General features: G+C 46.5%; 1 protein-coding gene across 1 annotated transcript in view; it reads left to right on the top strand.

Annotated features, from left to right (window-relative positions):
• Window positions 1-1,826: 1,826 nt before the first annotated feature.
• Window positions 1,827-23,828, top strand: part of ankfn1b (ankyrin repeat and fibronectin type III domain containing 1b) — a 97,385-nt gene continuing 75,383 nt past the window's right edge. The window contains exons 1-3 of the mRNA XM_076093593.1: window positions 1,827-2,227; window positions 7,910-8,091; window positions 11,538-11,776. Of these exons, the coding sequence (XP_075949708.1) occupies window positions 2,109-2,227; window positions 7,910-8,091; window positions 11,538-11,776 (540 nt within the window). The 5' untranslated portion in view covers window positions 1,827-2,108. The remainder of the gene's footprint in view (window positions 2,228-7,909; window positions 8,092-11,537; window positions 11,777-23,828) is intronic.

Raw genomic sequence — 23,828 nt, 5'->3', positions numbered from 1 at the left:
CAGCAGCGCTGCAGAGAAAGCAGCAGGGGGGGGGGGGGGGGGGGGGGGGTGCTGTTGGTGCCGTTTCAGACCAACATTTCTACTACAATTAATGTGCAGGAATTAGTTTTGGTACCGAGTATTCAGGTGCAGCAGCACAGGGCGTGCATACATAATATTGATTTATCTGTTTTGCAAATGTGTTATGTTCCTGCTGTAACACTGCAGATGAATGTATGAGTAATATTGTAATGTCAGCAAGGATGAGGAGTGCAGAGGCTTTAGGAGTCATAAATATTACACTATGATGCTCACAAATGGGCCTACTAATAACGCGCAAATGCGTCATTTGAGCAGGGGAAATTGTTTGTATGATCAGAGACGTATGGGTTCCACCCGACTCATATTAATAATGCAATGCATATATTCTGTGCGAGTGTAGCCGCTCTGATTGCTGCCGATCCGAGTAATCCCATTCCTTGTGAGGTTGATGGAGTGGATGTGAGCTGACCAGTAATTGTACATGATCATCATTCCATCATCCCCTGCATGCTGCCGCTGAACCTGGATACTCTCATCAGAGCTGTATTTCATTGTCAGCGGATATGAAAAAGGTAAACGTGGCGTATAAACTGCAGTGGGAGGTTATGTTGTTTATAAGTGTTTAGAGAGCCTGTTGCAGGTGTGAGTGCGTATACAGTATATATACATATATGATACTTTGGGCTTTCATGTGCACCTTCTAAAGTCAGCATGATCGCGTCAGATCATTTAAGAAGCTATACCCTCTGGCTGTTTGAATAGGGGGGTGGGGGGGGGAGGATGAGAGGTTTGGAAAAGGGAGGCATGCGGAGGGAGATGGATAAAAGGGAGGAGGAGCAGACAGCTAGGGGCGATGGAGAGGTGGAGGACGCCACTGAGAGATTCTGACAGTGAAAGCAGGAAAGAGAGAGAGGGAGGAAGAACACCTTTTCTAAAAAATAAGAAAAAAAACGAATAGACAGAGGAATGCCTTTATGTGCGATGTGTGGATGTGTGGGCGGGAGCCACACACACACACATACACACACTCACTCTCTCACTAACGAGCTCTTCACAAAGACCCCCCCCCCCCTCCAACCAATATCTCCTTTCCCTCCTTCCTCTTATATTTCCCTTCTGACCTTCCCTCGCTCCCTTGCTGCCTCCACCCCATCATCTTCTTTTTAATATTCTGAGTGGACGGCAGATAAACGCACGAGGCCTGTCCAAAAGCTCTCTGCTTGTTTTTTATTATTATTGATGAAATAGAGTTAAAGAGAGCTATCCTTGTGCACTGCAGACGCAACACACAAACACGCGCAGGGCAAGTTACCTGCTCTCCAGGTCTGATCCGAGACCTGTGTGTGTGTGTGTGTGTGTGTGCGTGCGCTCACCAAGAGTCGAATGGTCGTGTGAAAGAATTCCTGCACGAGAGAGAGTGAGAGAGAGAGAGAGAGAGAGAATGCTAAAAAAAGAAGAGATGGAGAGAGAAAGAGGGGGGTGGGCTTTGATATAGGCATCATAACAGCTCATATTCTCCCACAAGCTCCAGCACACAAGAAGACCACAGACGCTGAGCCACCACCTCTCTCTCTCTCTCTCTCTCTCTCTCTCTCTCTCTCTCTCTCTCTCTCTCTCTCTCTCTCTCTCCCTCTCCCTCCGTCTCTCCCCTCCTTCTTGCCTGCTCTCCAGTGAGGGGGCTCGGCTCCCCGCTGTGTCGATTGGTAGGCAGTTACACACGCTACTATTTCGAGAGAGTCAATGTATGCGCTCTGCGCACCGTAGCGAACGATCAAAAGGGGGAGCGAGGCAGAGAGAGAAGAAGAGGAAGCAGAGGAGGGCTTGGCTCGCTCATTCTGCACATCAAGTGGCCGCGTGCGCCAGAGGATGAGGGAGCGCAGGGAGACTCGGACCCGCGGTTGAAGCCTGAGCCGCGTAAACCCGGATCCAGGTATAGAAGCAGAAGACGAGTCGGGAGGGTCTTGTGACCGAGGAGCTTCGCAGAACAGAACCACACCATTTTTTTCTTTTTTTCTCTGATCGAAAGGAAAGAAGGCAAAAGGGGGGAGAGAGGGGGAGGTGAGCAGAGAGAGAGAGAGAGGGGAAAGATGGCGAGTTTTGGGAAACTCACAGACTACTTTAATCGCCGCAAGTCTCAAGAGGAGCTGCGGGTGGGCAGGAGCTCGCAGCGCAGTGGCAGCTACTGCTGCACCGTGGCAGAGGCCAGGTAACCTGTGTGTGTGTGTGTGTGTGTGTGTGTGTGTGTGTGTGTGTGTGTGTGTGTGTGTGTGTGTGTGTGTGTGTGTGTGCGTGCGTGTCTTTGCACAGGTATGCCAGGCCACATGGGGGCATGTCTCCGTGACTGTAAACACACATCGTCACGTCCCTATGTGTTTCTCCTCGTGCAACAAAATGTGCTTGTTTACATGTCATGTCTTTGGTATCATCCTCCGTTCTACCACACCATTTAATGACTTACTTATAAGATATACTTAATGTGAATATGACAGGTGTATATACAATATTAGAGGAAGTTAGTAATGTTTAAAACAAAAGGTCAATCTACCCGTGTGTTTGTGTGTGACTGCACGCATACAGGTGTTTGTATACGTGTGTGTGTGTGTGTGAGCAGCCCTTATGTTACATAAGTGTGGAGGTGCGGTTGATGTGTGCTGTCAGGCACGGTGCTGCTACTATGGATCCTTCCCACTGACGCACCATTAAATGCTGAGGCTTCTCTAAAGATAGAAACAGACTGGAGTGGTGCACTTAGAGGAGGAGAGAGAGACACACACACACACACACACACACGCACACTGTTCCCAGTGATAATCACAACTCTTAATTTGCACCCAGGTATTTCCAAGACAATCTGGGGGGTTTGAAGCAGCAAATCAAATGTTAAGTACTTTTGAAGTGTGTCTGTTGTGTTACATCTCTCCTCCTGTCCTACTTTTCTAAATCGCTCTAACCTCTCAATAGGACTGTGCAATGATGCACTTTTATCACATGGATTTTTGAAATTTTACCTCCACTGCAACACCGTTTGTAGCCAGTTTATTTTGTGTCACACAGAAGCCGTTCACACCCTGGGAACATAATTTGCAGGACCGCTGTAGAGTCCTGTGTTGTATCTGTGCAGTGTCCTTTCAGCTTAAACAAGAATCCCGTTAAATTGCTGTTGATCTGACGTTAAATTACATAACCGGGATGAAAGTACAAATCAGAATGCTAATGTAAAAAAAAAAAAAAAGAAAACTGCCACTACTCTCGCCTTGAAATAATGCCCATCAAACCTCATATCATTCACTCAAGTGTTAGCGTGGGCGGACATGCGATCCAAAAAAAAAAAAAGCACTCCGATTCGCTGCCATCACAAATCCAGCATCTCTCTCATCCCCACAGTCTCTTTGTGTCCGTCTCTCCCACTCTCTGTCTCTCTCTCGCGAGCCACCCCCTTCCCACGCCCGTCCATCTCATCCCGTCTCTTCGCTCTGACTTCAGTCTAGCGTCTTTTCTTCATCATTCCCCTTTGTCTCTTGGAGGAGTTTGTTGGTATCAAAGTTAAGACAAGTCTGTTTGTAGATGTTGGACCAGGACGGCTGAGCTCTGCCTCTTCGGCTTTTTCCGACTAGAATAGAGGAGCAGGAAGAAAAGTGGCAACTATATATAACTTCCAACGTTTCAGCGTTGTTGAGCGAGTACCCGTGTCACCTGCCGCCTTCTACTGAGACTAATTAATGACTGTGCTTCTAATTATAGACTTGCTCACTCTGTACACTGAACTTCTGCCCCCATTGGCCTTAAAGACGTCACATTTCCACTCACGGCAGATTCCGTTGACGTATTTTGTAGCTTTTTAATTAGAACTTTAACCTTCACGTTTATCTTTGGTACAATGAAACCACACAATTCCACCGTGCTGATGCTATCAAAGTGTTAGAAGGCACGCCAACTTGAAATTGACACTATTTTTTTTATATGTTTTTCCACGTGTTGTTTTATATGTTTTGCTTTCAACATCCCAGCTGTGTTTACGCTTTCACATCCTTTTAGGTCTTTCAGTTTTGCTGGGTTTCCCCCTTTATCCCCCCCCCCCCCCCCCCCCCCATCTTTTATAGATTACATGCAAATTTCCTTCCAAAAGAGAAATGCTGTAGTTTCAGCCCTTTACTCTGCCCTCCACTGGGATACAGCCATAATGAATGGTGACAAGTCAGTCAGTCCATAATGAATGATCAGCAATAATAAAAAATAGTTATTGTCCATCGTTCTGTATTGTAGAGGGATAAGTCTGCAGGTCCACAACGCCTGGCCTTTGCTCCGGCCCGTCAGTCAAGCTGCTTCATTCGATCTCTTCGGTCCAGCGACTCCGTGACCGACGTCTACTGAATGACCCAACGATAAAGACGGAGATTAATCCGTTCGTACCCTTTTTTTTTTTTTTGCCTCATGGGGTCCGTGCTGTTTCTCCGATCCTCCCGAGAGTTATCAAAAATCTTCCCTGCTCAGCGCTGAGATGTATAAATGCTGCGATCGCGGGGTCGGTTTTATCTGTCGAGTACAACTTTTTGAACATCCAGGAATCTCTTTGTGAAGAAGGCGACGTCTCAAAAAGAGCAGAAAGGCAAAAGAAGAGTCAAAAGAGAGATGAGAACACCTCACCCCCAGAACACACATCCCCCATTCAAACACAGTGAGAACACATTAATACTGAATAAGACTCTGCATGAATGGCTCGCTACCAAACGAGTACGTTTAGCTTATGAATGAATAACCACTTCAGAAGAACAGGACATTAATATCATTACTATCAACACCGCTCATGAGTCTGAACTGTGTTTAACCTTATAATGGTTTAATCTTCTGCCTCTTGTACCGGGGATAGTTTCATTAACCCTCCGTGCGTCGGGTAACACACATTTTTGGGTACGTGAGTGTGTGTGTGTGTGTGTGTCACGAGGTGATTCAGCACCATGGATAGTTCTCACTACAGCAGCTACAGCCACCGTCAAACAGCATTCACTAGGAGACACATATACAGCAGCCTGGGAGTCAAAGTTCAGGGTGTAAACTCACCGTGCATTACTCTACTCTAGTAGAGAAAATACTTCAACAGTTGCAGTTTGTACGTCGCCTTGCTGTGAAGAGTCAAGGGGTTGCATGTGCTACTTTTAGCTTGGAAATAGGTCACTCACACAAATTGCTGTACATCTGTTGCAGTAAAACCTTCTTCTTCTTCTTCTTCTTCTGGAAGTCGGGGAGCAAATGAGATTTTAGCCCTGCAGCGAGAAATAGACCAGAAGTCTTCATGAGCGCCCTTCATTGTCAATCATGTCCAGAAAGAGACCCAAACAGCCAGAGGACGAGTGTGTGCAGAGTGTGTTCGTGGTTCGCTAGCATGCAGGCAAGCGTCACGCAGTCATCCTGTAATCCTGTAATCCTTTCGCTTCATCGTCTCTTCCTCTCTTAAGTAACTCATTGTGTGATTCTTATTTAAAAAAAAAAAAAAGAAATCGTATTTGTTTTCTGTCATATTTCAGCGCGGTTGCACACACAGACTCTTAACAAAGGAAGTGAGTCTTCTCCCTCGACTGCAGCACCAGAGATAATACAGTAGGCAACAGAAAACATGTGGCACGCTTGATGCTTACAACTCAGGGCAAGACATTGTTGTTGTTTTTTGTTGTAAAAATGCAGATTGCTGCTCAAAAAAAGAAAAAAAAAGGCCTCTCCTCTCTCCTCTTCTCCTCTCCTCTCTTCTCTTCTCCTCTCCTCTCCTCTCCTCTCCTCTCTTCTCCTCTCCTCTCTTCTCTTCTCTTCTCCTCTCCTCTCCTCTCTTCTCCTCTCCCCCTGTTTTCCGTAGACAGAGTCGCTTAGCAACAGGTTTGTGGGCCCAAATTGTCAGAGTGGCCTGGGCCGACTGTTCAGCCCAGTGTGTTATCATCATGATGTGCTGGTGGGAGGCCAACAACTGTTTTTGTGCATGTGTTTACCGGTGGACCCTCAGTATGGATTTCTGAGGAGTGAGGGACCTGCCTGTTTCTATTACCATCAAAGTGTGTGTGTGTGTGTGTGTGTGTGTGTGTGTGTGTGTGTGTGTGTGTGTGTGTGTGTGTGTGTGTGTGTGTGTGTGTGTGTGTGTGTGTGTGTGTGTGTGTGTGTGTGTGTGTGTGTGTGTGTGTGTGTGTGTGTGTGTGCCATGCCTGCATGTAAACTGTCACTAGCGGCCCTTCTTCCTCTGATATCCAGCAATATGAAAGCATGATTCATCATCAGACCGTCCACGTCTCCGCTTTGAATCCCATCCAGGGATTCTCTGATCCCAGGTCAAATATTCACAACTGCAACACCCCCACCTCCTCTGTCAGGGGGAGCTGTTTACTCGCTGACAGCGGGCAGATGTCAGTACTTTGCTCCTCTAGCCTCCGGATGTGCTGACTGTCGGTTTTACCTGATAGCTCCCAAGTGACAAACAGCCCCAAGCCTGAGAATACATCCTGAGCCAGACATCCAAGGGAGCTAAAGGAGAACTGAAGTACATCCCACGAACACGGGCAGCATTTAGAGCGTTACTGAGGAGCACTTGTTTATAAAATTATGTTTCAAAAAAGTAGCTTGTAAAACACACTGGCACCAAGAAGGGCTGCCATTCAGTGTGTAATAGTGCATCAGCAACTGAACGAGGAATCATTTGATTCTCTCATTAATTATTGAGTAATGATTAATAACCTGCTATTGTAAAGCGTTTAATGGATTAGATGTGATCCCATGCATAGATCAAAGGATAATGTAATTGGCTCTTGCATCCGCTGATGTTGATGATGCTCATTGGGTGATGACGATACATGAATTTGTGTTGCCACAGTTGCCAAACTCGCCATGGTCACTATGGCCACATATCTACATGCAATGCAATCATGGTTTTGTGTGAGAATAGATGTAATAACGCGAAAAAGTTGACTTTAAAGGAATGTTTCCACGGTATTGTTTTGTTCTCAGGTCGTGCCTCTGTTCTATTATACACGGGACACAAAGATTTTCGGGATGATTCCATGTAATATTAATCTGGTGTAGTGTCATGTAATACTGGCAGTCTTTTGTGTCAGCTACTCACCTGAAAAGGTCTGAAGAATGTATTTACTTCAGATAAAAGAGAGACAACGAGGTAAAGACGTGACAGAAGGACGCTGCAGCAGAACAAGCAAACAAACAATAATGGTGATTAAAAAAACAAACACCCATCTGTGTCGTCTTTTAGATTAACATACAAAAGAAGCTCGCGTCTCGTCAGTGATATATGCGGATTGTTTGAGTGTGCTGTGGCTTTTAAGTTGTCAACAAGTTGCTATTAAGCCGATCTTGTGATTGTGGCTATTGACTGGAGTCCCGCCGGAGAGCGTTGGGTAGCAGCCGCTATAAAAGAAAGCAATTCCTATTGGTCGCGTTCCAAACGGCCTCCAGCTTGATTATGCTGAGGTGGAAGCAATTTCACTATTGATCAGTGCAGCTGCTCTCCTGTTGCTCATTAAGCTGTGAGTGTGTGTGTGTGTGTGTGTGTGTGTGTGTGTGTGTGTGTGTGTGTGTGTGTGTGTGTGTGTGTGTGTGTGTGTGTGTGTGTGTGTGTGTGTGTGTGTGTGTGTGTGTGTGTGTGTGTGTACAGTGCATGTGCTGGTATTGCACGGTTATAGCTCACAGGACAGGTTAATAATGAATAATTAATGATGCTGTCTGAACATTAAAACAGGTTTGTCTTCCTGAACATTGCTGCAAGTATTCCTCCGGTTCATACTGAGATCTGCTTCCAGTGACGGGGGGGGGGGGGGGTGTAACTTTCATGGACATTTTCATGAGCTGTTATTGTGATAATTGCTCCGTGTGATTGACTACTTGCTATTTGTCCGACCAGGTCACTGGAGAGGAAGCTGCAGAGACCCATACTGGCGAAGTCCCGCACTCTCCCCAGCATCCCCCAGTCTCCCACCGTCTCCAGGGTCCATCACTCTCATCTGATTGGTGGGAGTCCTCCTCGTAGGAAGAACCCGCCCGCTGCCGCCAGCCACCCAAAGGCCTGCACTCTGCCACCTGCAGGTAAATACTACAGGGAAGCAAAACCACTAAACCACGACAGTGTTTTTATTTCATTGCTCTAGGAGAGTGTGTTTACCAAAAAAAGGCACCAGACGACTTTGCAGAATTGACTTCATCTGTGTGATTCTTTCATCTCCTTGGGTTTTGTTTGTTTATTCCTCTGTTCACACTGTGTCTCTAACGCATCTCTAATCCACTTTTCACAAAGCCCAGAGTAAATGTCAACAAGGCAGTTTGCACAGTCATGGTATCGGCGATCAAAACGTTCCTTTTCAGCCTGACTTGTGTTGTAGGAAATGGGAACATTGTGCTGCAGCAGCAGATTCCTATTGATCGATTAACGATCACTTCGTGCCTTCAAAGCAATAGTCCTGTAAGTGACCAGTAAGATAAATGCCTTGATGTTACCAGCACTGTTTGACACACTTTGTTTCTCTGACCTCTTAATTCATAATGTGTGTGGCTCTTGAACAATGACCTGATAGGTCATAGGTCATGCTGGAGATACGAGATGAACTAAAGTCTTGAATATGTCAAACATATCCTGATCCTTTTACTTTCAAACAAACTAATCATAAGTTACTAGTAATACAAAAATAAATAAAGATTGTCAAATAATTATCAGAACACTTCTTAAGGAGATGTAATCTATGCTTGAGCTGTTTAAAACGTGACCTACATACAGCAGCTTTTAATGCATTCATCATTTCTCAGTGGATAGTTTCTAGCAGCTCTCACACTTTCCCAAAGTGGGTCATTTGTAAAGTAATCTTCTCTCCGACCTATTAACACCATCCGAGACATGGACAGACTCCACGGCTGTCAGCAAGGCTTCACATCACACATCCTTACACAACCTGCCTGTGTGTGTGTGTGTCATACGCGCTGACACACACACACACACACACACACGTGTTTTTGACAGCGGCCCGTCGCCGCTGATTGACGTCGCACAACTCGACTTGATCAAAGAGCTCCCCACTACCACCAGATGGATGAGAATTGTGACGTTTCAGGCGTCGGGACGAGGGGAAAAGGCTGCGTTGTTATAATCCTTATTTGTGATGTTTTCAGAGAAGCTTGCACAGCAGGCACACAAAAAACCTCAGCCCTCCCAATTCCTGAAGCCGCACTCTCAGAGAGAAAAAGAAATGTTTAACTTTACAAAGACAGAAAAGAAACTGCAAACATTAGAGAAAAGGAACTTATTAAAAATAAGGTGAAGCCTCTAGACTTCAAGTAAACCGAAGTCCCACTGGATTCACAGAGAGACCGGCAGCAACACAGAAGCTAGCGACTCAGACAAGCACGAAGTTTTCACGGTGCGATAAAACAACACAGTCACTCAGAACCCCAGAGCCGCCGTGCTGCCCCGAAATACATTCTGACCATAAGTCAATTATCAGATTCCAACACACCAAGAGCAAGGACTAGTATATAATCATATCCCCAAAGCACAGAGAAGCTCAGGTTACAGCGCACACATTCAGTACCTTTGATATGAGGCCGTTTATTGAGCGCGCGGTGGTTCAGGTTAAAGTTAAAGAAGAATAAATACACTTTCCTTTTCTCTCTCCGACTCCTGCCAACTCTTTCTACCTTTTCACAGTCTGCGACCTCTCTCGTGCTTGAAATATGAGGATGTCGTGTCCTCAATAACACCACTTAGAGGAGCATTGAGCCAACCCCGGCCCTCGCTGCTCCTAAATCTTTACTATTACTACTTCTAATGATCCTGGACTCAATGGAGCCCCCCCCCCCCCCCCCCCCCTGAGATCGCTTTATTTAGCCCAAGTGCTTCCATTTCGTGTCCTTGCTCCACCTTTCTTTGTCTGTCTCCCTGTCTGTTTTCCCTCGCCCCGCTGCTGCTCTGTTGCAAATATCAAATTGAAGAGAGAGTCTCACATGTCCCCTTGTTGCCTAGCAACCGCTGTCATCGACCATGATGCTGCCTCTCTCTCTCTGTCTCTCTCTCTCTCTCTCTCTCTTGCTCTCTCTTGCTCTAATCTCACTCTCTCTCTCTTGCTCTCTCTTGCTCTAATCTCTCTCTCTCTCTCTTTCTCTCTCTCTTGCTCTCTCTTGCTCTCTCTTGCTCTAATCTGTCTCTCTCTTAATCTCTGCGGCGGGGCTGAGAAAACTTTTTTGATTTTTTTAAATTCAAGTTGTTTTTAATAACCCAGCTACACTTCCTTCACGGATTTAGGCAACATCCCGTATTAGTGACTAGTATGCCGAGCAGCCTGCAGTGGGAGTTGCTCCCGAGTCATTTTGCTGCAGTGTTACTCGGCTCAGCTTTGGAAGCCGGATGTGTTTTGGTCTTTGATCTTTCCATTAAAGATGTCGGTACAATGCGATTCTAAGGCTTAATGTAAATTTGTCCGACACAAAGTCTTAGTACGCAAGTTATTGAAAACGTTCACTCCAGAAAGTTGGGTAAGGCTCTAAAATCTTCAACATCTCTATTTGTAGGTCTATGTAAACTGATCTAGGATCCAACTGTAAAAAATAAACATGTTGTCTGATGTCAGTCACAATTCAATTTAGTAATGTTTTTATAATCTTAATAAGAAAAAAATAAAACATATGGCGTCAAATTAAGATCAGTGACATGTAAATGTAAAACAACACATCATACATCACACATCCAGCCATGTACGTAAGGACTGTAAGGAGGGAAATAATCGTTTAAGCAAGAAAAGAAGCTGATGTTCTACTTTCATACTTGACGCTCGCGCTATATTAACTCCTCACAATAACATAACGTACTTGAGGATAGTACACACCCATTGTGATAATGTCAGCAACAAACCAGTGTTATCTTACTGTGTCAGCAGCAGATGTGAGCAATTTAGCGGGCTTAAAACTCTACAGCTGTTCAGGTTACAGTGTTAGCAATACATCTGACAGAGTTCCCGTAGCCTACCCAGCATGCATCAGATAAGAAAGTGAAAGACCAGTAAGTGTTTTCCTCGGCTGTGGTTAGCGGGTGCAGCGGAGCTACGTTCTGACAGCGCCGATCCATCTCTCTTGTGTGACTGCGACGGCTCAGCCATCACATCAGAGCCGCAGAATGTGTTTCTTCCTCTTCATTATACACGAGGCGCCATTTCCCTCGAGCGTATGGAATCGTAATCAAGTTGTTAAGGAGGCAGGCTGAGAATGATGTTTGTAAGATATTCCACCTTTAAAGGAAGCTTGATTACATCCAGGAAATGTTTCATGAAAGCAATTGAAGCAAAGTTAAGTGGATGACATTCCACAATTTGTGGAGTACGTTGGCAATGATCACATTGCAGAAATACATATTCATTATCTGTCCAATCTGTCTTGCTCTTGATCTCCAACCCCCTCTCTTTCCTTTTTCTTTCTTTTCTTCTCTCGTTACTTCCTGACTGTTCCCTTAATCCCATCACTCGTTTCCTTTCCTCCCATCTACTCTCCTCCAGGCGAGCTGTGGCGTTTGGAGGATGACATGGAGGGCGGAGATGAGCCCGAGCACGGCGGCTGCCCCGAGGCCCGTCCTCGCTCTCAGTCTCCCTTTTCCCACTTCCGGGCGCGAGCCGCCTACCTCCGCAAGAGCGTCTCGGCGGACGACCACCTGGACATGGGCTCGGACTACAGCCCGGCGGCCGTCGTCGAGAGCAAGCCGACCCGTAGCGGCAAGGGCAAGCTGAAGAGGAAGTTTGTAAGTTTGATTCCTTACTCCCCCCTTTTCTTTTTTCTTTTACTAAATCTAGGTGAGAGTTTGGCTCAAAATAGTCATCTTGGCTTTCACACATCCCATAACCAAAGCAGTGATTTCCTCCTGACACATGTTCACACGTACACCCACGCCGGCGCAGGTACACACGCACGACACAGTACCACACACACGGCACAAGTGTTGTGTGGATTGAAAGTGATTTAGAGGTTGCTACGATACATATGGTGAAGACACCGTGACTCTCTGTCTCCCTGTACTGTACCTCGCGTCTAGTGTCTCTTTTCCTCTCACAACCTCTCTTACCCCCGTTTTCTTTAGGATGTTATACCAAATCAATCCATTGCACGTGACTTTTTTTTTTACTCCAATTATGAATCAATGGAAAATATCGTCACTCTAGCTCAACCGTGGCAACCTAAAGCCGCTGGTTAGTTTTTAATCTTCTAAAAGTGTTGATCCCTGACCAAGTTCTCCATATTTGATCTAATTGTGAAACAATAATTGTCTTACTTGTGACTGTACTTTTATATTGTATCAGAGATTTGAATGTTTGTATATTTTGTTATAATTTAAATACAGTTTGGCGGCAAATTAACAAAGAATTGATTGACATTTGCAACCTTTATCTGCCACAGAAGATATTAAAAATAATTGAGTTTGAGCGGACACCCCTTATTAATGCGCTTCCAACTCTCTGAAGACGCTGATAATTTCACTTAACTGTGTGGCTATTAGATCGCTAATAGCCATAGTGTCCATTGGACTGAGGCTCATTTGCATAGAAAAGGTCCGATTTTGTCAAATGACCTAAATATAGCACGGGAGCATGAGGCGCTATTTGCTCAGCAGCACAGTTAGGGGTGCCTTTCACTCTCTGCGGGCGCTCTGAGAATCACGCGGTTTCTTTTTTTGTCTGATGTGCACAGTTTTAGCAGACCCTTTTGTGACTTGGCCCCTCAGTGTGTGATCCATGGGATCTTTTAGGGGGGGTAGTGATGCCGGACATGGGCAGGTGAATGTGCATTAATGATTGAAGACCTCTATATTGTCCCTCGGTCACTGGATCAGGTAACTGGAGACCTCATTACCAGCCTGAACTTTGTAATTGGTTCTCCGGTGTCACAGGTGTAAGAGGACACCAGCGTAGGATAGTCTGGTGGGAGACGCTTTTTTTTTTCTTGTAAAGTATAGAGCTGGATGTGGATGCATGCTGTTTAAAATGTGTCTGGAAAGGAGATATTGCATGTATGTAATCTTTAGACACGAGTAGTTGAACGAATCGCCTGGATTTCAGTTTGGAGTTAACACGTCGGAACCCAAAAGGACTTTTAATCAAGTCGCCCTTGACACATCTCGTGGGCCGAGTTGGAGTTGGAGATTCATCACAGAACTGAAAAGAAAGGAAAGAAGCACATAAAACAAACTTTCATCCCACTCATGGTGGTGCAATGGGGACGGCGCTGGATCTGATGACCTGCCGCGTGTGTTTTGGGGTGAGATGTCACGCAGTCTTGTCTCATAAAGGCACGCAGCACTAGAGGGCGTTTATCCCTGCGCTGCGATACCGCAACATCACATCGCACTCATCGGTTTACACACTTGCACAACACGATGCATGCGGCGGATGCTTCTATTCAACGTCCCTTTTTTGATGTGCAGCTCCACAGGGACTGTTGCCAGCCAGGTTGAAAATAGACAAAAAAAAAAACAAAACATATTAACAGATCATCAGAAAAGGTTATATGAGGGGGAGGGAGCATTGTTCCGGTTAACAGCACCTTGTTGTCATCTGTCTCCGGCTTTCAGAGGCAGGTGTCGTTGTTTGAACTTGGGTATGTAGGGGGGGGGGGGGGGGGGGGGGTGTTATGTTTTCATTTACAGCAGAACAACAACAACGCCTTAATATCAGAACAATGATGCAGCAACACATACTGAAGAATGTTGCACAGAGAGAAAGAGAATGTACCCCTTAGTTTGAAAGGCTGCCAGAGTGCACACCAAGTTAATTATCTAAGTGTATCATCTCGTTCGTCCTCCCCCCCCCCTCTTGCTATAAAACATTGATAGCATTAGCAGAATACAGAACTGTTTTATCCAGCAGACAAAAATAAATCCACTTTCTCACAGCTGCTCCCACAAAGACATACAGTGTATCTCTGTAGGATTAGATAGCGGATGTTGTTGTGCATCTGTGTGTACGTACAAGTGTGTGTATGGACGCATGTGACTCAACTACTACGTATATGTCCAGACAGTGCTGTGTCCTGTTAAAAAAACTCTTTTTTTTTTTGGTAGTTTGTCGCCTGATAACGCCACAAATCATTGCTCGCACTGCTCGCCCGCTATTGGTTTGACCACCGGGCACTGATCTGAAGTCACCTTCATGCTACCGGAAAGCATCTTAAGATGAAGACAAATTATACCTGAAGGAGGTCTCCATCCGGGAAAAAAAAGGACAAAGCGTGTAGTCACAAGTCTCAGGGAGGCGATGTGCCTGATATGTACCATCGAAACACGCAGGTTTGTGTTCTGTTGTACCTCTATACATATGTTTGTGACTTTTATTTATGTGTGAACGGGGCCGAGTCACCACATAATCAAAGTAAGGGGGGGTGTCAATGTTCCTTCATTTTCATTCTTTCATAAACCAAGCAGTTGTTCGTCACTAGTTCCTGATTTACCGGAAACCCACAGGAAACAAACAAGACGGATTTTAAACCCATCATGTGCGCGGAGAACACGCGCTGCGGGCAGGACACTCAGTGGTTCCCACTTCTTTGATTGATATTCTGCAGGTCGTCTGGATTGCTTTAAGAGAAAACGGCACAGAGTGTGCTCACACGTAATCATTCGGGCATGCACATCACACACACACACACACACACAGGAAAGACAGCCGGAGAACGTGTTGTGTATGTATACAGATATCATATAATTAAATGGCACTGGCGAGGTTTTTCATGGAAGAATTAGGAGTGATAGAACTGTCTGTTCTCAGCACCGGATCTGTTTGTGAACCCGCACCTTTGCTAATAATAATAACAATAATTGTGAAATCCAAGAATACAGAATCTGTTGTGTCCCTGTGAGGGAAGATCTTCCCTTAGTCTGGACTTAGAGAGCAAGAGAGAAGCATTTCTACAGCTCCAAATGGACTCTATGCTCCACAGCTGTTACGTCGTTTACTTCCCATCTGTTTCGATCAGTTGTGTGCTACAGACAAAAACCTCTTTTTGGAGGCAATGTGTTCTCCATTTGATGTCATTGGCTTAGTCACCATCTGAGACATGCATGCCATCTGATCGGATGTGGGGATCATGAAATACCTCGAAAGATAAAATAGGTGCGTGACGCATTGAGTCATTAGTGTCTGTCCCAGTGCTAAGATTAGGTTATTGGTAGCTGAGTGAAAGAGATAATAGAGAGATCAGCCACCTATAATGTTGGTTCTATATTGGGTTTCCTCTATCAGGATGCTGTGCGGATAGTGTGTAAGTCAGCATTAGTGAGCTTGCCAGAGAGCAGTGGATGTGCAGAGTTTCATAAGGGAAGGCCACTTACATCAGGGACCATGCTGACCAACACAGTGAGCTGAAAGTGGCTGAGAACAGAGAACATTGGCTATATTAGCAACCCTTCACATGGTCGGAAGTTATGTGATTCAGTATTGATGCAGGAACAACATGATGGAGCCTCTTCTGTTAGTCGAAATGAAATGACCATAATCGTATGCCACCCTGAGTCTTTTTCACGGCCTAAATTGATCACGCGTGGACTAATTGTGATTTAATTATGAACTACTACCTCGAGAGCAAAACATAGAGGCTGAACTCTGATGTTCCTATAGAGTAGTGGGTTGAAGTGTTGCTGCTGGCGGATAGCGGTGGGCAGGTGCAGCGGAGGGCCTCAGGGTGCACGGCCACTTAATTCTCTGATTACAGTCATTAAAAAGGTGAAGTGGTCGTTGGTAGCGACACACCAGTCTGATGCCAGTCCAGAGTGAGTGTGGGAGGGGGGAGGGGGGAGTGCTATTGAGCATTATGAAAATGTCATTGTTTTTGTACAGTGTGTACCTCTCAGACCACGACAAGCACTCGCTCGGACACGTCCGCTGAAAGGCCAGGGATGACAGATGTTGAATGGCGCGGCGCTTGGCAGCAGTTCGAGGACTTCGCTATTCAACCCCCCCCCCCCCCGAGCTGCCAGACTTCCAGTGGCCTCAATCAAAACAGGATGCCTCGAGGCCTTGTGCGGCATTAGTACAGTAATTACTGGGGTAATTAGCCTGATGATGTTGCCCATATGGAGTCAGCGGAGGGCACGGCGATGGGAACTCCTCCACGCGGTTTTTCCTTCCAGTGGTATCGTCCGTACAGTTCTTTATCTCTGCCTTTCACAATTTACATTCCCATGTCCTGTGTCTGCCCCCCGTTCAGTAACTCTGTCTTTCTAATTTGTGATAGTTATGCCAAAGACTACTCTACAACCATCATTAACTAAACCTATATGATATAGCATGTACAGTCCAGCCAAATTAGCTTCACATTTTCACTTGTGAGACAGGAATTCTGCTCGCATTCAACAGTGTTTGTGTTTCCAGCAGTGCGGAAGGCTGATCCAGTTCACAAATCTCGACTCGGCTGGCCAAGATCAGCAGACGAGCGCCGCTTTGCTGCGGATCTTCCTCATTTACATGTAGCTTATTCTTATTTGTGCGACACACAAATAAGCTTAACTAAAATCCCAAATTGCCAGTGCAAAAATAATCTAGCGTCTGGAGGGACTGCGAGGAGGATTTGAAAACAATGTGCTCTGTCAGTGCTGATTAAGTGCCAGGTGAAAAAAAAGCAGCCGTTGTCTTTCCATCACATCTGCTCCTCGTATCACGACTCTGCCGCAGTCGGCTCTTTTCCTACCTGAACACCTGCTTTTTTTAAAATTCCACCTTTGGGCGCGCTCTCTCTCTCTCTCTGTCTGCCGTGTGTCTCCGGTGCATTGCAGGAGCTTTGCTTTTTGTGTTTCAAGTTGAGTTGTGGTGTACCTGCTCTGCTCCCATTGCGTTTACACCCAGTGGGTCTGTAGCATGTAGCTGTAACTATGTGTTCTGGTATGAGGTCTGGTCATTTAGATAAGAGATTTCATTTCCTCAACGACAACCTTAACTTCAAAGACTCGTCTAAAGCCCCACAAACCCACACTGTTTTTTTTTCTCTCATTCAAGCTGATTAGTCCTCTGCTCAGGTTGAATAAAATGCATGTACTAATGAAACACAACGAAGGTAGAAGTTGTCCTGCTCTAACAGGTGTAAGACGTGAGAATCAGGAGGCGTATGCGCCCACACAGTCCCCCCAGAAGAGGTCTAATCAGCCGGAGATAACTGAGCGCATCTGTGGTGGTGTACCAAGGGTGTGTAGGTGCCTTAATAACAAGTATACACATTCACAGTATAGTAGTACAGCCTACAATCTGTCACCTGGAGCTCGAATACATGTTGTATCTGCTCAATGCTCTGCAGCCGCACGCCTCCGCCCGGCTCCGTTCATCCTCAAACTGGCCACATGGTGGCAGCATCCGGCCACGCAACAGAAGTCCTGCCCCACGATCCCCCACCTTGCTCATCTCAAGGGCTGTGTGTTTTCTTGTGTGTGTGTGTGTGTGTGTGTGTGTGGCTGAACTGTTACCTGGGTGGCGCTTGAGGTTTCTCTCTCTCTCTCCGGTGACTCATTCATCCTGAGATGACTAACGCGCAGACACCACAGTGGACAGTCATAGCTGCCACCGGAGCCAAAGGGTTCTGGCTGCGGACGGCCCTCAAGCATTCATTATCTAATGGAGGACTTTTATTGGAATGCACAACAGCGGGTGAAAAACCCGGAGAGAGAGAGAGAGAGAGAGAAGCCAGACCCTTGGCTACTTTGTAAAAAAAAAAATGAAACGGTGGTGTTTTTGTTTGCTCAGCACTCCAACGTGCCGGACACCAGTTTGACAATCGGCGGCTGTGAACTTGGTGAGGCCCATAAAGTAACAAAGTCACAGCTCACCCGCCATCTTTTCCGTCAGCTCTCCCCTCTGATACAGACGGATGACTGATGCTGTGTGAGAAATGATTATAGTGAGTAAACAAACAAAGACAACCACACTAAGGATTTTTGATGTAAACTGATGTCGACACATCATTTTTCATTAGCTCCATAAGTGGCTCAAGTAAATTTAGGACACCAAAGGCAGTGGTGAAAGTTAGCTGTAGTTCAGAATCAAAGCTATGGTCTGGCTTCAAATTTATGCTTGGGGTTTTTTTTTTTCGTACACACTCATACGCACTTACTGGAGTACCCATACACACAACCTCACATCATCACACATAATTCATCACCGTTCTCAGCCAGCGTCTCCCTCTCTCTGTGCTGTGTACTATTTTCCATCTATTCCTGTTATTTCTCCCCGTGTCTTCTAAAAAAAAAATAGGCCGGCGCTCTAATAGCCGTATAGCTTTCAATGGACGCCATGTTTGGGCCAGAGGGGGAATAACACCACGTTCTGGTTATTGTGCGTGGAGACGGAGAGAAATACCACTCATTTGAATGCACGCGCGCTCACCTCTAAACGGACCGAGGGTGGCATGGGAATGTTTTCTGCTGCCACTTTGGTTGCCTCTGGTAACCAGTGAAATGGTGTTCATTAACTATGTAGATTCAGAATTGCTCCTCTCTCTAGCTCTCCATCACTCTCGCTCTCTCTCTCTCTCTCTTCTCCCTCCCTTTTCCATTTTCTTTCACCACTCTTTGCGTATTTGCAGTCGGGGCTCAGGGTTTGGTGTTTTTCTGATGTGGGAGCTCTTGCAGAGGATTACTGTGGAGTCAGTAGGACACTAATGATGATGTGTAATACTCTCCTCTCCTCTCCATGTTGATATTTGGGGGCGGTTACACGCTGTACTTACTAGCTTTGAAACTCTCTTGTTGTATTTACCCTGGCTTCGCCCTCTTACAGCCTCCGCAGGCTTGACCGTTCTCCTCCTCCTCACATGAACACGTCCAGGATGCGCCCAGGTCTTTCCGTGATCCTCCAACAGCACTCCGCTTCCCCTTCCCTTCGTCATGCAGCAGCGCTTCTGTGGCTGCTTGGCGCAGTGTGACCTAGACATCGGGTGACAAACTGGATGATGCACAACTCCGCGCCTCAGGCTTTCGCCTTTAACGCTGAGCCAACCCAAGCTGAGTCTCCAGCTGTCGTCAGGTGACGGTGACCTGGACGGAGGGAGCGCGGCTCTCTCGCTCTCCCCCCTCACCGCTTCCGATCGCTCTTTCCTTAAAGGCTTCATGTGAGGTGTGAGGTGGCGGAGGCTGACTGAGCAGCAATGTGTCTTTCAAAATTCAGGGAAAAGGTTTTCCACACTATAAGTGTGTCGCTGCTATATCAAATGGAGAATGTATGTATTGAAAACTTGGCATTGCAATCATTTCAAAAGTTCCCATCAAAGACTCTTCCATCCTCCAGCAGACCACATGGAACACGCAGCCTCTCAGCTGCTGTGTGTCTGTTACGGTGACGGGGCCCTTGGCAAGCCATTTTCCAAACCGCACTCGCTGCGTGAAGGCATTTCGTAACGCCTATGAGCTCGAGCCCCCGGAGCCATTCGAGCACACTCCGCCCATCTCCGGAGGTTCTGTTCAGCAAAGCATCAGTACATGATACCTGTTTGAAGTTGTCCGGGCCTTTGATCTGCTGCTACGCTGCTGATATTTCTGGATCAATCCGAGATCAGTGCTCAGGATATGTATTTTTGCTGGGCTACTCATTTTGTCTTTCTATGTCCCCACAATGTTTATTTGCTTTAGAACAGCACCTAACAAACACTGTCGGTCTCTCCTACCCTTTCACCTCTGACCTCCCGTCCCTCTTTTACATCTTTATTCTCACCTCTGTCGACCCTCCCCACATCACTCCTCCACCTCTCTGCTCCAGCCCTTCTTTTGCCATCTGCCCCCCCCCCCCCCCCCCTCCCACTCTCCCGTCTCCCACCTCTATCTCCGTGGGCCCCCCTCGTTCTCTCCCTCATCCCCTCCGCTGACCTGCCCTTAATTGGTCTGCCACAGTTGCACCTACAGGATCCGACCAGCTGTCAAACAGATCCCTGCCTGTTGAGGTTAACCTTAAGTGGGCCTGAGTCGGGGCCAGAGTCCCAGGTTTTGAGTGGTTCTCAGGGTCTAGGGCCTCGGGCACAAAAGGAGGGCCAAAAGCATTTCTTTGAGAGCACCAAATCTCCTGTCTCCTCTTCTCCCTCTCCCCGGGCCTCCCTTCCTCAATCTCTACCTCCCTCCATCCCTCCTTCCCTCCCCTCTGCCCCCCCCCCCCCCCCCCCCCCCCCAGACTCTCTGTCTGCGCTGACACCGCCTCTAATAAGGGGTGTGTGGGGTGCACTGTTTATTTGTGTGGTGCGAGGTTAAAAACTTCCCCCTTAATTGACATTCCGGTAACACTTTCCAATAATGGGGCGAGCAATTTCCTTGAAATTGATGTGTGTCCACCGCAAGGAAAAACACCGCTTCTAGCTTCCACTGACCCATGGATGATCTACACTTGCGCTGTGTCCTTGTCTGCATGTGTGTGTGTGTGTGTGTGTGTGTCAGCGTGAGAAATTGCATGAATGGTCTTTCGTTTGGCAATAGCAGCATGCTTGTGTGTGTGTGTGTGTAACGATGCAAGCGCACATCATACTCATATTACGTCTCTGCTGCTAAAACGATTTTGTCAGTTTGTTCATAAATACGAGTGTGTGCACACTATGGCTGTGTGTGGATCAACACTGAACGTGTGCACAGGATGAATGCGTGTAGTCGTGCACATGTCTGTAATTATCCTGTTTTCAGAGCTTTTGTTAGCCCAGTTATTGCTTGTGTGCACGCCCTATATTTCTGTACCCAGTGAGGTGAACGTAAATAAATTATTCAAATATTTTCATTTTCATTTATCCCCACACGCCAATGAGTGACAGTTTACACCACGTCAAAATGCTAAAACAAATCCACAGTAGAAAGCCTATTTTGCCCTCTTGCTCAGTCAATGTCTGTCTGTGAGAAAGTATGCAAACACAAACATCTCGCTCTGCGGCAGACTGCATCCTTGGCCTCAACGGCGACCACTGGATAGGGCCTGTGGTGTGATGACGGTTGGTGTTAAAACATGTGTGTGTGTGTTAGGGAGAGGGAGAGAGAGAGAGAGAGAGAGAGAGAGAGAGAGAGAGGGAGAGCTTAAGGGACAGCATGTGTCGATACGTAGATGAGTAAGTGTGACAAATGTGAATGTAAGTATGAATGTGTGCGAGCGTGTGTCCGTGCCTGTGTGTGGCTGCAGGCAGACGCTGGCTGGTTCCTGGCCTTGTCATTCTGTCTCCCACACGCTCTCTGATGTGGTTTGAGGCTGTGGCTTTCACTATGGAGGGGGATAGCCACCGCACACACTCACACTGTTCTCACATGTCTGTGGAAACACACATTGCGCGCTGGTATGCAGTCACATTCTCAGAAATGCCGACGCACATACTGAACAGACGCACACACACACATACACACACACACACACACACACTCAAAAGCGGCTTGCCAAAGTGTCTGAATGGACGCCGGAGCGCACTCGTAGACTAACGCACACACACACAGCGCTAGACGCCATCCGTGGTGCTGGTGGGCTCCCACAATAAGCGGTTAGTTAAATAATATCAAAGACAGATGTTGGCTCTGGTCCCATCATACTTTGTGTGTGTGTGTGTGTGTGTGATTGAAAAGGAGAGTACTGATATGCAGCCCCTTGGGAACACATGTTTCCTTGGAAGTCATTACATGTTTGTAGATAATTGTCACTCATTTGTAGCATTCAGAAATGTATGGAAAATACAAATAACTTCAACTGTTTTGGCATGTGGTTAAAACTCGTGTTTTTTTATGACTCTGTGATCAGACTATGTTGTTCTTTAGTTATTACTTTAAATACTTGCATAATAATTTGCAGTAAAATACATTGATGATTGAACAATTTGTGAAGCTTATACCATTTATACAAAATGCATCAATTATACACACAGTTAACAAAGGATCAGTTCATTCAATAATTGCTAAGTCTCCATATATGAATTCATGATTCATATAATATTTGTCATGCAACGACACAACAGATTTGTTATTTATCACTACTCTAACTTATTTTTTTACGTTCTTTTTTTAAAAACTTTTCATGGTGTACATTATGATCAGAACCAGCACACACACACAAACAAACAGACATACAGTATATCCACGTACACATAGTGGACCAGAGAGGTCTCTCTCTCTCTTTCTCTCACTCTCACACACACACACACACACATATTGACGGTGAGCTTCAGCAGGTACTCTGTGTCGCTGACCCCTCATGGTCACACGGTGAATTGGTTCGTTTGGCCCGGCGCGTGTACGGTATGTTTACACTAATCTCGAATAAATACCTCCTCTAATGAGATGCGAGTCCAAATGTGCACTTCCAGTGAAATGTGCCGTGTATCACGGAAAGGGGAGAAGGAGGCCTTCGTGCAAACCAACAGTGTCTCTGTCAGTTTTCATCCACTCGTCCACTGCTCCACCTGTCCAGTAATGTGGCTTTAAACTCTGTGTACTCTATGTGCATATCCATAACTGTTGGTGTGTCCCTCCGCTGTCTCTCCTTTCAACATAGCTTAGCTTTGGCCAGTTTTAAGGTGGACTTTTTCATCATTTACTGGCACTTGTCTCTGCTGAAGAAAACATCAATGTTATTACCTCATCCATAGCACCTTACAAAATGCTATTTCATATTTTTGAAGGGAGAACTGGGCTTTGTTATTGCATTCTCCAGCTCAGCCCCTCACCGTACTCTCCGTACCACTGCCAATCCCCAGAGCAGTGTGTGTCTCTTAGAGGGATCTTGAGGGGCCCTGCCGTCCCTCATTTTCTGCCAGCCTGTCTCTTTAAGGTGGTGTTTGTTTATGCCGAAGCTCAGCTCAGTGAGACCTGTGCAGGCTCAGTGCTGGGCTCCTTTCATAGGGGCTCCATTTTGTTCTTAATAAAATGGCACTCAGTGGCCAGGGGGACTGGCAGGCACCCAGCTCCCTGGGAAACCAAAGAATGCCGGCCTTCATTTAGCGACAAACAGCTACTGCCTGAGGAGGCTAGTTCTCCACTCTGCTCCTCAATACTACTGCGGCTGAGGCCCGTGTGTGTGTGTGTGTGTGTGTGTGTGTGTGTGTCACTGTGGAATGGGGCCACGGTTGAAGGAGTCAGGTATGGCGGCTCCTTACATAGCCTTTCTCTTGTTGACGTTTGCTTGCGCCATTCTGTCTTTTCAACTCGCTCGTCTCTCCGTCTGCGTCCCCGTCTCGGCTGCCCCACTTGAAAACATGCAGCACCACTTCTCCTCGTCCCCTGCCTCCCTCGCCCCTCGCCCCTCTCCATCACTCGGTGTGAATGGTGGGAACAGAGCAGCCATTAAGATGCATATTTAGAAGGACTTAGCCCCCTCCTTCTCCTCCCATCTTCCATGCACTCTCATAACACACACATACGCGTACTGTAAGTCACTAAGAGTGCCTGTCACCAGGGACACACGCATCATTACACACACGCACACACACACTCACACACTGAGGCAGACTTGTTGGAAAGCTTCTTGTTATTGGCTGTCCGAGCTCAGGCAGGACTTTTCCCTATCCCGCCATCCACTTCACCTCTTCCTTGCTCCTTTCTTCATTTTCTCAACTTGTGTTTTCACAATATTTGTGTTGACAGGACAAGGGCAGGGTTCTGACCACCTGCCAGCAGGAATACCTGTGGTTCCAGTGTTGGCATAGACCAAAAAAAAAAGAGAGGTGACAACGGAACGCGTGTCCTGTACAGAAAGTTTAACTGATCTGATAACGGGGGGGCGACCGAAGCCCTGTTACTAACAAGGCGAAGGTAAGCAGATACCAGGCAAAAGAAATGTGTTTGCTGCCAAAATAGTAACAACACACTGAGCGAATGATGG

This window comes from Anarhichas minor, unplaced genomic scaffold (genome assembly GCF_050575085.1).
Source record: "Anarhichas minor isolate MPS153535 unplaced genomic scaffold, ASM5057508v1 ptg000017l, whole genome shotgun sequence".
NCBI lineage: Eukaryota > Metazoa > Chordata > Actinopteri > Perciformes > Anarhichadidae > Anarhichas > Anarhichas minor.
The sequence above is the reverse complement of the archived record's forward strand: the minus strand, read 5'-3'. Positions and strand labels throughout refer to the sequence as shown.